Consider the following 17,161-nt stretch of genomic DNA (forward strand, 5'->3'; position numbering starts at 1 on the left):
AAGGGTTTATGGAGCCCTAGTGCTGTTGCCCATGTTGGATGTTCAACAAAATACCCTGCTATTTAAACGCGTGATTCTGGTTAATACAACTGCACAATCAAATTAGTTGAGAAGTATAAAACAGGCTTACAGGGATTTAATGTTAATACAGGCTAACAAAGGAAACCTGATACGACAATACTGAAAGAACACAGAAGTTTCAAATCAAGCCCTCAGAAGTTTAAAAAAGAAAATTCCCAGAAGGGAGGTTATTTTTAGCCTGTCTGTTCAAGGGCATGGGGCTGGAGTTCAATTAGATGGTTGCAGGGGGGTTCCCCCACAGGATCCCTGACTTAATGTGCAGGATGGACAGTACTCATTTGGCTTTTCAAAGCTGTTGTACTCTCCTCATTCAGAGCAGAGCTCAGGGCATAATTTACTGTGCACTATTCAAGCTTTCACTACAGTATTACAAATCCTCCTCTTTTGTGAGTTTTGTCTCCTCATCTGAGGTCTATTCTCCCCTCATTGTTGTCCCATATTCCTCTCAAATCCTCATGGGATTCAAGGTGTTTAGCAGATTCTTTACACAGATCAGGTGATTATTGGTATATTGAAAAGTTTCCATATTCCCTGTTCATTTATGGGAGCTATAAATCAGTTCGTGTCATGCTGCTGTAGTCTGCAATAGGATAATAAGTATGCTGTCACTAGTCCCACTGCAACTGTGTAGAGAGTGAAAGCTATTCAAAGCCTAGACCTTACAAAATGGTTTCTTTTTATCTGTGTTCTTGTAAAGGGCACGATGCCCTAGTCTGACATTCTGCTGGGAATTGCTGTAGTTGAAGTAGAATGGTTAGGAACAAATTCACATCTCTTTCTGCTTACTGGCCAGAATGTGGTACCACTTCTATAAGGATTTTTGGTGCCTGATTTGTAGCTTTTGATTCTCATGTACAGCCTGTATTTCAGTCTTACTGTTTCCCCAGGACAGTTTGGTAGCTTAGGCATTTTTGAGGGCCATCCTTCTCCTTTACATGAGTGCATTCACAGCTTGCTTCCTTCATTTTCTCAGTTACTTTGATAAGCTTAGCTGTTCTCATACCTTTCTGGCTTGCCTTTCAGATCCATTAATTATGATGAGAAGGATCCCTTCCTTTGCAATGCCTGTGGGTTCTGTAAATATGCTCGCTTTGACTTCATGTTGTACGCGAAGCCTTGCTGTGCAGTCGATCCCATAGAGAATGAAGAGGATCGAAAGAAGGTGAGGCTAATAGCTAATTCATTAATGAAATGCTCTATCTCTTGGCCAAGTCAGCAGTTTAGGGACATCAGAGGCCCATCTGTCTTGTAAGTAACATGGAAAGCAGTGCTCCTTCAGCACTTCTCACCAACTAATGTGTTTCCCTTAATTCTGGTGATCTCACAAAATCCTCATTCTTGTTTCTGGCATGTTGAGAGGTATAGAATACAATCCCTTATTTACTGTCCTGATCCGCTAAGTAGATTACTTTTTGAAGACATTATTCAGTTCTTTACTTACAAACTAGCTACGTAATATTGCATCTCTGCCTTTCTGTGTTGGACACTGGACACCAGAACAATACTTGTGGCAGAAGCAAGGTACAGGATTACCATGACACATTACCATGTGTCCTCTGATTATACTGGCAGTGTAATTTGTCAGGTTTTCCAAAAGTATTGTAGCAAAGGGGAAGCCTGATAGCAGATTTGCTTGTAGGAGTTTCTCTGGCTTTTGGGAGCAAAGTGCCAATGTTTTCCTGATGCTCCTTCTGTCAGAAGAATCTTAGTAGGCATTTTGGTACCTGGACTTTAATGTGTGGCCACCATGACTACAAGGAGTCCGTGTACCCAAAGCCTTGCGGTTAGCATTGCTTTTCATTAACACAAAGAAAGACAAAAGACATAGGAAAACTTAGAGGTTGAGAGTTGTATTTCAGGAGAACTAACAATCTTGTCTGAATATCCTTCTTTTATTCATAGGCAGTAACAAACATCAACACTCTGCTGGACAAGGCTGACAGAGTGTATCACCAGCTAATGGGACACCGACCGCAGCTGGAAAACCTTCTGTGTAAAGTGAATGAGGCAGCTCCTGAAAAGCCACAGGTAACAAGGGACAAATGAATGTTACATGGAACCAGCCCTCGCAGAAGACAGGCTTGCGGGGCACTGGCCTTTATTCTACCAAGGACAGATAAAGATCCTTGCCTCAGATGCTGTTCTGCAGCAGTTAGTTTTGTGCTCCATACGTGATTCCTTTTGTTTTCCTCTCTCTTTCAGGATGAATCTGGTAGTAGTGGAGGGATCAGTTCTACCTCAGCTAGTGTGAATAGATACATACTCCAGTTAGCCCAGGAGTATTGTGGTGACTGTAAGAACTCTTTCGATGAGCTTTCCAAAATCATACAGGTATGATGCGCTTTAATTTGTATGTGGGCCATGTGTTTTTTTCCTATTACCAGATGCAGTGCACATCAGAAGTAGAAAGTAAAAGGTTGCTGTTCTGTGTTTAATGAAATAGATAACAATAAGTGATTGGCTGCATGTTTTCACAGAAAAAAATAACAAAACAATAATTTTTAAATTAAAATAATTTTTAAATTAAAAATGCTTATGGTCAATACTATGGAGTCACATTTCCAGTGTTAGATTTCACGTAATATAGACAAGAAGCTTTTAAACAAAACAGATAACTGGGACTTATGCTGCTATTTCCAGTGGATTTCCCAAGTCTGCCATTGACATGAAGAATTTCAAGTTTTGAGAAAGTTTCAAATTTTTATCAGTAAAATATACAATGAAAATAACTGTAAACAAAATTAGCAATTACATACTACTTCACTATTTTATAATTCTCATTTCTCCTTTTCTGTGTTTCCAGAAAGTATTTGCCTCTCGAAAAGAGCTCCTGGAATATGACCTTCAGCAGAGAGAGGCAGCAACAAAGTCCTCACGAACCACTGTCCAACCCACATTTACTGCCAGCCAGTATCGTGCCTTGTCTGTTTTAGGCTGTGGCCACACATCATCAACAAAGTGTTATGGCTGTGCTTCAGCTGTCACAGAGCACTGCATAACGTTGCTCCGGGCTTTGGCAACTAACTCTGCCATCAGGCACATCCTTGTGTCCCAGGGCCTTATCCGAGAGCTCTTTGACTACAACTTGAGGCGAGGTGCAGCCACAATGAGGGAGGAGGTCCGACAGCTCATGTGCCTTCTGACCAGGTAAGGTTTGGTTCAGCGTTCATAGCCCTGCAACTTTCAGTGAACTACAGAAGGTTGCATTCTTATTCCTTCAAAATTGTGCTTTTATAGCTCTACAGGGGAGATATCTTTCACTAGCAAACTGTAAACCATGACTGCTTGTTGTACATTTGTCATCAGCTAAGCTGAAATCCAAGGAGCTTTTGGTATTTATTACGAGCACACCATAATACTGTTCTTTTCTTTTTTTTCCTTCTGGAATTAGGGACAATCCAGAGGCCACACAACAAATGAATGACTTAATTATTGGGAAGGTTTCTGCAGCTCTGAAGGGACATTGGGCAAATCCAGACTTGGTGAGATGTTTTCCTATTTCTTTTTTCTGACCCTCCGCAACTGCTGGTGTATTCTAATCATCGCATCTTCTCTGTTATCATAGTCTATTTGTAATACAGAAGATGTTTGTGTCTTGATAGGAATTAAGGTAAAGCACAAAATTATGTGATAGTAAATGCCTGAGTTTCCTCACAGTTATTCCTGTCTTGGCTGTTGCTTGCAGCTCACCTTGCAGCTCTCTCAAACAGATTGCCAGTCATCCCAAATGGAAGTGGGACTAACCTTACTTAGATGTTTGTGTTTGAAACCTGTATTTTTTAAAATACCAGAAGGCAAAAAGGACTGCTGTATCACCAAGATTTCTTAAGCCTTTCAGCGTGTCTGTCTTACAGGCTAGCAGCCTCCAGTATGAAATGTTGCTGCTAACAGACTCCATCTCAAAGGAAGACAGCTGCTGGGAGCTCCGACTACGCTGTGGTGAGTTCAAACAACTAATGTGAAAGCTTTATTTCAAAATGCTATACCTAGGTCTGTGCACTATAGTAAGATTTTAAGGAAGGGAACTGATCCTGATTCAGATAGGTTAGGGTTAGAAGGGCAGTGAGCACCAGACAGCTATGTCTCTGGGTTATTGAAGCAGGAGTGCTGAGAAATAGAAAAGTGGAGGTGTAAAGGGATGGTAACTCTATGCTAGCCAAAACCAGAAGACATTGCTGTTTTCTTGTAATAAGAAAAAGTTTTTTTCCATCCATGGCTCTATGTGATAGCTTTGATCTTACCTAATTCTAAGCACTTTTGATGTGCTGTACAGAGCTGTGGAAGGTGTCCCATGAGCAGATCTTAGAGGCATGAACATTTACATCTGTCTTTCAGCTCTCAGCCTGTTTCTGATGGCAGTGAACATTAAGACTCCAGTGGTTGTTGAAAACATCACCCTCATGTGCCTGCGCATTCTTCAAAAGCTGATCAAACCACCTGCTCCAACCAGCAAGAAAAACAAGGTATCACCTTAGATGCTGAGCAAAGCATCTGGAAATGATCTGGCTGGCACACCCATCTCAGTGATGAACAGCTTTGTGAGGAATCTAGGGGTTGTTTTTCTGGTCATAGGAAAGAGGACAGGCTGTGGTTTTCTCAAGAATTATAGAACTTTTTTTGTTTATAAGGATGTGCCTGTGGATGCTCTCACCACGGTGAAGCCTTACAGCAATGAAATCCATGCACAAGCTCAGCTGTGGCTCAAGAGGGACCCCAAAGCATCATATGAAGCTTGGAAAAAGTGCCTCCCTGCCAGAGGTAGTTCTGTGTTTTTAACTTTGTGCAATTTTGTGAAAGAATACGTATGTCCTTCCAAGTTTAATAAGGAATATAGTTCTGTAGAGTTGTGTTGGTTTCTGTCCATCTGATACCATCTTCACACTTAACTGTATAGTCCATAGAGATTGCAGTACTGACCTTTCTGGGCTGTGTTGCTCAAACCCTGAGCAGAAAATGCATTGTGCCTGAAGATAATCAGTGGGATATCAAAAATGAAACTTGCTCTTTATCTAAAATGATACCCGCCAGCTCAAAAGTTAACTGAATATGCTGAGAGGCTGGGGGATTCGCACCTAGCTTGGAAGTGAGCATAGCTCCATATAGAAGTGAAAATGGCAGCAGAAATAAATGAGAAGCTGCTCAGCATCTCAGTTGGAGTTTGGAGTATTCCAGTATGAAGAAGTAAATATAATGTCAGTTTGCTGTTAATAGTTGCAGGCAGTTCTTGAGCTGTGTTCAGTATTGCAGGTATAGATTCCAATGGGAAATCTCCTAGCAAAGCAGAGCTTCACCAGCTCTATTTGTCAGAAAAATATGTCTGGAAATGGAAACAATTCATGAGTCGCCGTGGGAAGAGAACTTGCCCTCTGGATCTCAAGCTGGGACACAACAATTGGCTGCGACAGGTAAATGTGTGTGAAAGGTCCAGTGTGATGCACAGCCTTTCAGTTCCATAGGGCAGAGTTGACCATCAGAGAACATTGGTAGTTTGCCATATTTTGTGTACTTTGCACAAGATATGAATGGTGATATGTGAGGAGACTCTAAGTGAGTTAGGTTTGCAGCTTTGTTCCACAGAAATGCTGTTCGTGAACGTTAATCCAGTAATCTGCATGTTTTTAAGTCTCTGAGCCTTTAATTGCCACTGTGCGTTACCTGTCCAGTAGCTGCATTTTGACTACGGAATTTTCATGGGTCCTGTGCGGTCTTTCCTTCCCTTGTATGTGGATTAGTATGTTAACTACTTAGTGCATTGTTTAAACATTTTGATGGAGAACAAAGTAGATGTTCTCACAGGATCAAGTCTTCAGAGGAACAAGAGAGCGTTGCCTCTCGGTGTCTCTAGGACACCAAACTGTCCAAATGTATGGTGTGTCTCTTTAGAAAAGTATCACTGGTTTATCTCTGCACATCAAATGATACCATATTTTAATGTTCTTGCCATAGGTGCTTTTTACTCCAGCCACTCAAGCTGCAAGGCAGGCTGCGTGTACTATAGTGGAAGCACTGGCTACCATCCCTAGCCGTAAACAACAGGTCCTTGATCTCCTTACAAGGTATTTCCATGATGCCACCCTTGGCAGCTCCAGGGTTATTTTTCTCTAATTCCCATGAGAACCATTCCCTTCTCCCAGTTTTTATCACCCCTCTCCTTATTCTCCTTATTATACTTCTGGTTCACATGTCCTTTTTGGGCTGGATTCTTAAGCTTAATTAGCTGGGATGATACTGTTTAAATAAGACTTTTTTTTCTGCTTGTCAGGGTGTATTTTCCAGAGGCAAGCAGAGGGTGTTCAGCTGCGTGGGCAACGTCTTCTCTGCCTCTTAGACAACAAAATAATAGGGAGAACGCTCTTCTAAGTACTGTGACATAACCTAGTGCAACTGATACTATTAGCACAGTTGGTCACCTCCTAGTTGGGACAAGGTTTCACTTTAGCAGTAACTAATGGATGATGGTAATGTTGTTAGCTAGGAAGGACAAAGAATGAGGATAGATTTCTGGAGCCTTTTTCCGTCTTTCGTTCTGCAGTGTCCTTAAGCTGTGAATGCAGCTTGTGAAGTGGTCGTCAGTTTGTGTTTCTCTTTACTAGCTACCTGGATGAGCTGAGCATTGCTGGTGAATGTGCTGCCGAGTACCTGGCATTGTATCAGAAACTCATCAAACCTGCCCACTGGAAGGTCTACCTGGCAGCCAGAGGAGTTCTGCCGTATATTGGCAGCCTCATCACTAAGGTACGGGCTTGTATGAAGGAACTAAGTAACAGCAGAAAACTTGTCCCTGACCTGTCAGTTGATTTGTCTTTTGTGTTTTGAAATCTTCATCTCTTTGTTCAGTTGCTGACCCTTGCCAGGTTTATGAAGTTCATACTTCTTGTTCTGTCATCTCTGAACAGAAACAGCTACAGTGGTTTTAGTCCAGCAGTAGCGGGCCTCTGTGTAAACTGACTTCCACACTGCCTTGCACACGTTAATTAACTGCTCAGGGGGCAGCTGTGCTAACGGGTATAAATACTGCTGCACTGATTTGGCATCAGGTTCAAACAGGAAGCTGTCTTAGGTGCCAGACTGGATTCAGAAAGCCCTTAATGATGAGGGAGGATTAGGTGTGCTACCATTCCTTGAGTTTGAATTATGGCCTGTTGGAGAAGAAATGCATTTAAGTTGCAGTCTTCAAAGTTAGGTCTCAACGGTTTACTGGTGAGAAGAAGCTGTTGGACGCCGATCCCAGCTGTCCACCAAACAGGGAGACACCTTCCCATGTTAATGGTGGCCTTAAATCCATCATGGAGGGCCACTAGAGCAAAGCAGTGATAACAGCCACGAGGTAGGTGTAGAGATAAGATAAAAGGAGGATGTTTGGGTCAATTTTTCTCTTCTCCCTTTTCTCCTCACTGCTGCATTGCAGTTCTGGTTTCTCTGTGGTTGGCTCTGTTTCTTTGCTTTGTTCCTTTGCACCCTGCAGGTCAGTGTGTTAGGTTGCAGTGTGTTAAATGCTCACCAGCTAGTTATTAGTGGTGTTTTGGTTTGTTGTCCTAATAGGTTTGTTAATTATTTTCAGGAAATAGCTCGTTTGCTTGCCTTGGAGGAAGCAACACTCAGCACTGATTTGCAGCAAGGATATGCATTGAAGAGTCTCACAGGTATGTGGTGGCATCAGCGCAAGTCACGTAGTAGGATTAGAGATGGGAGTGATTGTTGTTCTATAACAGCATGTAGCAGAATGTCAGAGAAGTTTTTTGCAATTGTTAGCATTGGATTTTTGCTATTCATTTAACATTCGGTCCTTAAATAGATTTTTCCATAGCTTTTGTGGTCGGTTTTAGTGTTCAGTTACCTGAAATGGGGTAATGTACCATAAGCAAACTTTACATATTGCTTTTCTTCTCCATTTCTTGATGATATTTATTGAACGGTATAATTCCTGGTGATGTTGCTGGTTGTTTCTCACTTACTGTATGGTAGCTTTTTTTTTTTTTTTTATAATCTTCTTGGGCATGCTTTTTTTCCAAAAACTTGTTTGAAATGGGAGTACATCATATTAACTGGGTTGCTCTTTTTCGTATTCTCTTCCACATCCTTCAAAAATCAGTGGACTAATTCATGAGGCCTGGGTTCTTGCCAGAAAAAGTGTGTTGATAAATGTTATGGCAAAGAATCCAATTGTCTGCTGATTCTTTACTTTGTTATAGAATCAATGAATATGGTGATGAAACTGATGAGTCAAATCATCAGAGCTAGCTTAAATGTTTGAAGGGGAGCAGTCATTTGCTTTTGAAGTATCTTAGGACAGAAAAATGTCAAAAAGTACAGACTTATATCAAGCACTTAGTTCATTTTAACTTTTCCTCATTCCCTCACCATGTTCCTATATGAAATTTAAAAGCAGTGCTTACAGGCCAGGGTTTTTCCTCCAACTGTTCAGTTCATAGATAAGAGCTTTAAACCACAAACTGACAATTGGAGTCAAAACAAGCCATTTCATTGTGCTGCTTTTGTGCTGTTGTGCCCTATTTGCTGGCCATGTGGAATTCAGAGCTAACAAATCAAACACTCTCCCCCACTTCTTTGAATATCTCATTGCTTTATAGGTCTTCTCTCTTCCTTCGTGGAGGTGGAATCCATCAAACGACACTTCAAAAGCCGCCTGGTGGGTACAGTCCTAAATGGTTACCTGTGTTTGAGGAAGCTAGTGGTACAGAGAACAAAACTGATCGATGAAACTCAGGACATGCTGCTGGAGATGCTGGAAGATATGACAACAGGTAAAGCCACATTGGTTCCATAAATCCAAGCTCTGGGTCAACCAAGATGAAAAAGCAAATAGCTACAGCCACATAAAGAACTTCTTACTAAAAGACTACTATAGTGAGGCGGGTTTTTTAAGGCTTAGACCTTATAATATTTCCTTTTGGCACGGAAATGGTAAATAACATTCCTGGAGTTGTCTCCTACCTTCCAAGAATTTAAGCCTCCTCTTATTTATGGGATTGTTTTCCTGCAACCCAAGCATGTAAAGAGGGTTATTTCCTACTAAACATACCAATAAATAACTTTTAATCTTTTGGGAATGTAAAAGAAGGCAGTAGAGTATTGTGATTATTGCGTATGCATTTATTGTGTATGTTGAGTTAAAAATGGAATTCATCAAGCTGCCTCTTGTGTCTTTTTTAATACACCTGTTCCTCGGCAGGCACTGAATCTGAAACCAAAGCATTTATGGCAGTGTGTATAGAGACTGCAAAACGTTACAGCCTTGATGACTACAGGACTCCAGTTTTCATCTTTGAGAGACTGTGCAGTATTATCTATCCTGTAAGTATACAGATAGCTGCAGCATAACCTATAAAATCAGAATAGCTTGTATATTGTCAAAAAATAATAGTCTACAATATTGATTTCATAAGAGCCAATATAGAAGTGTAGTAATACACTGTACCAATTTGGGGGTTAATAATGAGGTTTCCTGCTGTGGCGTGCTCTGCGCAAAGAAATTAGAACCGTCAGTATTTCTTCATGTTAAGGAATTTGCTTATTAAGTGATATTAGATGTTCTGTAAAGTTCTATGTGTGGCAATGTAAAACAGGATGCACTAGTGATGAAAGTACTTAAGGTTCAGGGACATCTTGTCACTGCTAACACAACAGTACAGGAATTTGGCTGGGGGAAAATTTACTTACTCTGCCTCTTCTGCTGTTCTTCAGGAAGAGAATGAAGTGACTGAGTTCTTTGTAACGCTGGAGAAAGATCCCCAGCAGGAAGACTTCTTGCAGGGCAGAATGCCAGGAAATCCCTATAGCAGTAATGAGCCTGGCATTGGGCCACTCATGAGGGACATCAAGAACAAAATCTGTCAGGACTGTGACCTGGTAGCTCTGCTGGAGGATGACAGTGGAATGGAGGTGAGGCTGGGAGTGTGATTTCTTGCACAGATGTGTGGGAACTCCATTTCTAGGCAGTTGATAACTGCTAACACAGCGATGCAATGTAAGCTTGTTTTGGACTTCTTATTTCTTCACTTTCAGCTTCTAGTGAACAACAAGATCATCAGTTTGGATCTGCCTGTGGCTGAGGTCTACAAGAAGGTGTGGTGTCCTACTAATGAGGTATCTATTATCTTTATATAAGTATATATTAAACAGCACAAAGCACCTGTCATTTATATTAATATATATATATATATTCACATGAGTCAGGATTTATTTCTTGACGTATAATTCCTTCGTATAATTGCTCAGCACCTTTTTGTGCTTTCTTAGGATAGACTATTACTCAATTCTGCAGTGTTAAGTGATTTAAAATCATATAACGCTGACCCAGGTGAGTGTATTGAACTTGCCTGTGTAGTATACCAGATATCTGATCTTCCTTCTTGAATAAGTTTTTTACTTTCTGTTAGGTAAAGGACTGAACTTTGTGTCAGTGCCTTTCAAAGAGTATTTCATGCTCCATATACAGTTTACTGCATGTGTGCAGACTGAAACACCAGATTGCTCCATCTGTCTGTACTTCAGAGATGAACTCAAATTACTTATGCAAAGAGAGCATCTAACGTATCTCCATGTTCTTTGCACTTCTGCTCTTGTGCTTTTCATGCAGGGATCTTCAAAAAACTGACAGATTCCCTCCCCCCGGTTTGCTCTTAGTAGTGGATATTGCCTGTTTTTCAGATAAAAGAAAGGGTCACACAAATCTTAAGGGACTAGTCCACTATGTCACAGTAGGCTTGTTTCTGAGATGCATGTGGTCCACAACAAGCTCTTCCCTTCCTTGTCCTGTGAGCACCAAAATAAACTCCTGCTGAAGAGGAGTCCACCAAAGAGGAGTTTTGTTACGATATGGGGAATGGTTCCGATCAAACTTTATTTAAGTAAAAAAATCACTTCTGTGCTGCAAAAATGAAGCCCAAAACTAGGAGTGGTAACTTTTTGGTAAGGTATCGACTTGAATAAGGAAGTGAGATGCAGGTCTCAAACTGTAAAGTCTTATTTGAACCCTGATTGAATCCCTAAGGAAAATGAAAGCGTGGCACATACTGACCCAGCCCATGTGCCCGCTCCAAGCGGGGAGCTGCAATGCCTGCGAGACACAGAGCGGTACCCGACATGCTGCTCTTCTGAGATCCAGTGCTAGCGGGGAAAGGCAGTTTGCTCAGCATTACTGTCACTGTGCAGCTTTCATCTGTCTTCCTTTGTGAGCACCTCTGCAAAGCACTTCTGGAGTGGCAGCACACGTTCCCTAGGAAATAGACAGGCTAACAAGAAAGCAACCTCAGGCCCCTTTTTGTTTCCCTTGTCTCTCACTGGCTTTTTTTTGTTCATCTGCCACTTTACCAGGGCCCCTGTGGTGCTAATTGCGGGTCTCTAGCATGGCCTTTGAGCAGATCTTCCCCCCGGGGCTTTCCCTGTGCTTATGTATTTGCTGTGACATTAAGCACTGCTTATTCCAAATTAGGCTTAGCGTGCTCTCTGACAGGTTTTCTCTTGCAAGGTCTCCTGCTCCCAAATCTGGGATTTTTCTTTTCTGCTTTTTATTCAGACCTATGGATTAATATGGAAAGTTCAGTGATATGCAGTCCATATTTCCAGCTTGAAATGCATCTGGAAAATTAGCACTTTCCCAGGGTAAAAGCACAGCTGGCCCTTTGGTGGGTTTGGCTGTATCATTGTAGTTAATATACTGTCTTACTGAAAGCTCATTAAATTGGCTTTTACTCCTCCTCTTCTATTTTCCATCACTGCAGATTTAATCTATTTGAAAGCAGTCATCCAATTAGCCTCTCTTGCTTCATTTACTGGGCTGTGCCCACCCCCTGTATTTTCCAGGTATGTTGTGGAGTACCTTTGGAGGAAAAAGTTGCTGTGAAAAGCAGTTTCTCTAGAGCTGAATACATGATTTGCTTGGCTACATCTTTCACTGCTGCTAAAGGAGGAGATAACTATTGGAGGAGATATATGGAGGAAGAGTCTGATTGTTACCAGACTGTCCATCTAACTGGCAATGCCAGGAAAAGCTGGACAGACCAATAGATGATTTATTGAGGTTTTTGCAGGTGATGGCTTGACTGTTTGTTTTTAATTCATTTCAGTGAGACAAGAATGATGAGGGAGTCGAAGTTTTCTCCATGTTATCATCTGCAGTCCAAACACTGTGGTCAAGTGTCTGTTGCTGTAAAGGACTTGTAAATGTGTGTCCACAGAAGCATAGTTAATATAATGCTCTCCTTTCTTGCAGGGGGAACCAATGAGGATCATTTACCGCATGCGAGGTTTACTAGGAGATGCAACTGAGGAATTCATTGAGTCTCTCGACTCCACTACTGGTAATGCACTTGTCTCCTGAAAGCTGGGATTAGATTTGAAATCTGAAGTTTGCTGCAGAGCAATGATACTATTATCCTTACAGCAGCAGGCTTAAAGTTGATTGATGTTTCTTTTGCTACATTTACCTGCTTCACCTAGAGTGGAGAAGGATTTTAACAATTCTTTAAGTCTGTACTTTAAATTTGAACACTTGCATGGCACATGACTGTTCTGCCTGTCTCTCCTTCATGTTCCTGCTCATAATTCTTTTCAAATTCGACAGTTGATATAACTTGAACTGCTGTTAAATGTGCCCTACTATACTCTCCATTTTTGCCTTGCTGCTTTATTCCCTATGGACTGCATGAGCTTGCCAAACTGTGACAGCTTCCTTTCTTCATGATCTGTCTGTCCCATAGATGAAGAGGAGGATGAGGAAGAAGTTTACAAGATGGCAGGTGTCATGGCCCAGTGTGGAGGCTTAGAGTGTATGCTCAACAGGCTGACTGGAATTAAGGACTTCAAACAAGGCCGGCACCTCTTAACTGTGAGTCTCAGTTTCTGTTCTCTGGGGTCAGGAGATATGTGATAGTAAATTCCACAAGCATCAGTGAAGTTTCTACTTTTAGTTGTCTGCCTTGTGTTGCAGATTAAGTGTTGGAGCAGATTTACTAATGTACTAGGAACTGAGAAACTCCTTTTCTTCTCGTGTTCCTTTTGGTTAACAATTCTTTGCAAAGACTTTGAAGTGTGTAGAAATTGATAAGGCTAAATCCTACCTTGCTAGAGTTGTTGTTTTCTGCCTTGGCCTTTCTTGAAAGCCAGAGCTGTCTAATACTGTGTAATAGACTAATACTAATACTAATACAGTCTAATACTAATACTGGTGTAATAGTCTGGCTTGTATTTTACCCAGAAGTCTAGAAACTGGCTACATTGTCAGATGCTTTTAGTTTCAGCAAAATCCTGGTACTCATTTTGAAGGTACCATAAAGAATGCATTCTCTGTGTTTTGTAGGTGCTGTTAAAACTGTTTAGTTACTGTGTGAAGGTGAAAATAAATCGTCAACAGTTGGTCAAGCTGGAGATGAACACTTTGAATGTCATGCTGGGAACTCTTAACTTGGTAAGGACAACATGGACTTCCATGAATTGTTCTGTATGGAATCCAGTGAATTTACCTCTGAATGTCGTGTTTATTTATGACAACTACAAGGGAACTTAAATATTGCTGGACTGGCGTTGCAAATAATGTGTTAGCAATTCATTACCTGGAAGTAAGTGGAAATGTGTGTTACAATAAACTGCTGCTGTCTTCTCCAGGCTCTGGTGGCTGAGCAAGAAAGCAAGGACAGCGGAGGAGCGGCTGTGGCAGAACAAGTGCTTAGCATAATGGAGATTATACTGGATGAATCCAATGCAGAACCTCTGAGTGAGGACAAGGTGAGTGCCTGGGGCTCGATGCGCAAATGGAAATGTTGACTGGGATTCAAGGCTTGCAAGCACCTTATTACAATGATGCTGAGCTTCAGGAGCTGTAGAGGTGTGCTAAATGGGAGTCTAAGCCTTATTATGCTTGCTGGCGTGTCTTAGCAGGCCTTGAAGGTAGGGCAAGAGGAGTGCCCTGAATCAAAAACACTGCAAGACTTATTTTGGATGATGCTTGCATAGTCCAGGTGGAGGTTAGTAAGCATTGCTTGGATCCCTCCCCTGATACTTTGGGCCACAGGGCAGTGAGAGGCAGGAAAAGGCACTGCACTGCTTTGTTTTTGAGTGTCTTTATACTTACTGAAAACAGGGTTGTTTTTCCAGCTAATTGAGTAAGAACTACATCCTGAGTACACTGAGAATGAAAAGAGTTTCTTGCTCATCTTTTGAAATTATGGGCTTACAGGAATCTGACCTCCTTTGGGCTGGGATTATTAGACGTTTTTGACTGGAAAATGCTTTAATAGTAGGCTGAAGAAGTCAGGTATCAGCTAGAGGAGTTTTATAGCCATTCCCGAAGGAATCTGGGAATGAGGATAGCTTTTTTTTTTTTTTTTTTTTTTTTAATCAGGCTGTCTTATCAGGGTCTAGAGCTTTAATCCTTCCAAGACTGGAGTCTACCAGCTACTAGAGAGTGAGGGTTTTCTTGAAGGGTGTAGATCTATTCCTGAATATAAGTCATGCTCTTCTTCCATTGCAGGGTAACCTCCTCCTTACTGGTGACAAAGACCAGCTGGTAATGTTGCTCGATCAAATTAACAGCACTTTTGTCCGTTCCAATCTGAGCGTCTTGCAAGGCCTATTACGCATCATCCCTTACCTGTCCTTTGGAGAAATGGAGAAAATGCAGATTCTGGTTGATCGATTTAAGCCCTACTGCAACTTCGATAAGTATGTTGTCAGATTTTGACTAAAAGTTTGAAATCAGATATATTGATAAGCCTGGTTTTTCTCATTGAGGCTTACTTCAGTGTAACACAAAGCTTCAGAGATTCCTGGTACATAAGCTTAATTTCCTATTTCATTTCTAATCCATTTTGGAAAAAAATGTGTGAGCATGTTGCTTGGATAATAGGCCTTTAAAGTACATTCTGAGATGACGGGTCTGAATAGGTTTTCTGAGTCTGAACTGGAGCGTGTATGTGTATTCAATGATAATGTAATGAGAATTACAGATTTTTGGAGAGCCTCCAAGTCACCATTTGTCCTCCCTTTTCAGGTATGATGAGGAGCACAGTGGAGATGATAAAGTTTTCTTAGACTGCTTCTGTAAAATAGCAGCAGGAATAAAAAACAACAGCAACGGCCATCAGCTGAAAGATCTCATCCTTCAGAAAGGGATTACACAGAATGCCCTTGACTACATGAAAAAGCACATTCCCAGTGCAAAGAAGTAAGAGTCATTACTTAATGTGTGTGGTGATCGTGAACACCCTTCGCTCATTTCATCGCCAAATGAAACAGTCTTCTGAGAAAGCTGTTAACAAGTCCACATTCAGCAGCATTTAGACTTTGCACAGCTGTGATGCAAAGGGTCCAGTGGAACAGTGGGGATAAGCTAAAAAGCCTGTAATCATCCCACTTGTTGTCCATCTAAGCTGGTGTCTTGGATATTATGATGCATGTATTTTCTGCCTGTTCCTTACCTGTGACACCAGAACAGAGCTTTTGCTATTGATGGCCAGCTCACAAACAAAACAAATCCCAAGGCTATGAGTTGACACGCTGCCTGATAGCATGCACAGCATAGAAGTGGGAGTGTGAATTTCATTTCATTAATTAATGGAGGAGGGACATGGGGAAGGGTGCTTGTGTTGCCTGCAGCCTATGCTCTGCAAGCTATGTGGCCAAGGGCCTTCTCAAAATGGGTGACTGCCCTTCAGCTGCTAACTCTTGTTTTCTGTGCAGTTTGGATGCAGACATATGGAAGAAATTCTTATCTCGACCTGCACTTCCTTTTATCCTGCGCCTGCTCCGAGGACTCGCCACGCAGCACCCTGCTACGCAGGTAAGGGGAAAGCCATCTTGAAAGCTGAGCATGGCTTGGCTGGCTTGGTACGCTGCTTTTTGTGGTTGTAGCTAAGCAGATGTTTCTCTGAAAGTTGATTCTATGCTGTTTTTGTTGGACTTGGAGAGGCTCAGCAGCTTCAGGTAATTTAAGACTGTGAGCTGTGTAGTATTGATAGGCTTCTCAGGGCCTGAGGGCTATTTTAAGAATGCTGTCTATCCAGTGTCTTAGTAATGGCTGGTGTAGAGGCAAGTTGTCCCAGTCTTGTATGCAGTTTTAAGGCCCAAGGCATGAATTGTAGAAGCATTAAAGAAGAAATGAAGAGGCTGTCATTGGCACAAATTGTTCTAGATCAGTGCTTCTGTTTGTTTGTGGTGGCTGGGATCAGAGGGAAGAGTTAATGTGTTGTGTGCCCTTTTTCTGAAGAAGGTGCTGTGTTTCAATCTCTGCTAGGTGCTAATAGGTACAGACTCCATTACCAATCTGCACAAGCTGGAGCAGGTGTCTAGTGATGAAGGGATTGGGACGTTAGCAGAGAATCTTCTGGAGGCACTAAGGGAACATCCAGAGGTGAATAAGAAAATCGATGCTGCCCGGAAGGAGACACGTGCAGAGAAGAAGCGTATGGCCATGGCAATGAGACAGAAGGCCCTGGGCACTCTGGGAATGACGGTAATGTCTGTTTGTGCTGACAGCAGGCTATTAATCTATTGATCTTTTATTTCTGTCCAGCTAAAACTGACACACAGGGAATTGTGTAAAATGATTTATTGACAAATATTGTGGAGCTCAAACGTACAGTTTGCCTGGTGCTGCTGGGAGAGTAAATATAGTTGCTAGTAGAAGGCCGGGAAATGGGTTGGGCATTCCTATTACAGTGGTGAGGATGATGCTATTCATTATTGTATTTTTAACTTGCTTGAGTTGTTTTCTTTTTCAGACAAATGAGAAGGGTCAGGTAGTGACCAAGACTGCACTGCTTAAACAGATGGAAGAACTTATAGAAGAACCAGGTCTGACTTGCTGCATCTGCCGGGAAGGATACAAGTTTCAGGTAGAGTGTGATAAATTTGCAAAGCCCTCTCACCAACCTGTGGGAACTTGCTAGTGTCCAGTTACGCAAGTCTTGGTGTATTTGCTCTGGGAGGTCAAGAAATCCTAGGTTTGGTTCTTGGAATCAATGACTGTAGAAGTGGGTGGGACATGGAAGTGTGGTTCCATTGAAAACTGGAAAAAAATTACTCAATGTAATTTTGAGATAGGGACTGAGATAGATGAAAT

The 17,161-nt window shown here is 41.7% G+C and overlaps 1 protein-coding gene across 5 annotated transcripts in view; it reads left to right on the forward strand.

Moving 5' to 3' along the window:
* UBR4 (ubiquitin protein ligase E3 component n-recognin 4) overlaps positions 1 to 17,161 on the forward strand; it is a 78,068-nt gene that overhangs the window by 50,739 nt on the left and 10,168 nt on the right. For all 5 annotated transcript variants that reach the window (XM_082777073.1, XM_082777074.1, XM_082777075.1 and 2 more), the window contains 25 exons: positions 1,105 to 1,243; positions 1,984 to 2,109; positions 2,284 to 2,412; positions 2,885 to 3,228; positions 3,473 to 3,563; positions 3,936 to 4,020; positions 4,417 to 4,544; positions 4,710 to 4,839; positions 5,329 to 5,486; positions 6,028 to 6,137; positions 6,675 to 6,816; positions 7,643 to 7,724; positions 8,673 to 8,846; positions 9,275 to 9,396; positions 9,787 to 9,984; positions 10,108 to 10,188; positions 12,317 to 12,404; positions 12,804 to 12,931; positions 13,403 to 13,510; positions 13,708 to 13,827; positions 14,573 to 14,763; positions 15,092 to 15,265; positions 15,781 to 15,880; positions 16,334 to 16,552; positions 16,821 to 16,934. In XM_082777073.1, coding sequence (XP_082633199.1) covers positions 1,105 to 1,243; positions 1,984 to 2,109; positions 2,284 to 2,412; positions 2,885 to 3,228; positions 3,473 to 3,563; positions 3,936 to 4,020; positions 4,417 to 4,544; positions 4,710 to 4,839; positions 5,329 to 5,486; positions 6,028 to 6,137; positions 6,675 to 6,816; positions 7,643 to 7,724; positions 8,673 to 8,846; positions 9,275 to 9,396; positions 9,787 to 9,984; positions 10,108 to 10,188; positions 12,317 to 12,404; positions 12,804 to 12,931; positions 13,403 to 13,510; positions 13,708 to 13,827; positions 14,573 to 14,763; positions 15,092 to 15,265; positions 15,781 to 15,880; positions 16,334 to 16,552; positions 16,821 to 16,934 — 3,481 coding nt within the window. The remainder of the gene's footprint in view (positions 1 to 1,104; positions 1,244 to 1,983; positions 2,110 to 2,283; positions 2,413 to 2,884; positions 3,229 to 3,472; positions 3,564 to 3,935; positions 4,021 to 4,416; positions 4,545 to 4,709; positions 4,840 to 5,328; positions 5,487 to 6,027; positions 6,138 to 6,674; positions 6,817 to 7,642; positions 7,725 to 8,672; positions 8,847 to 9,274; positions 9,397 to 9,786; positions 9,985 to 10,107; positions 10,189 to 12,316; positions 12,405 to 12,803; positions 12,932 to 13,402; positions 13,511 to 13,707; positions 13,828 to 14,572; positions 14,764 to 15,091; positions 15,266 to 15,780; positions 15,881 to 16,333; positions 16,553 to 16,820; positions 16,935 to 17,161) is intronic.

The sequence above is a fragment of the Aythya marila genome, assembly GCF_965140915.1.
Source record: "Aythya marila genome assembly, chromosome: 21".
NCBI lineage: Eukaryota > Metazoa > Chordata > Aves > Anseriformes > Anatidae > Aythya > Aythya marila.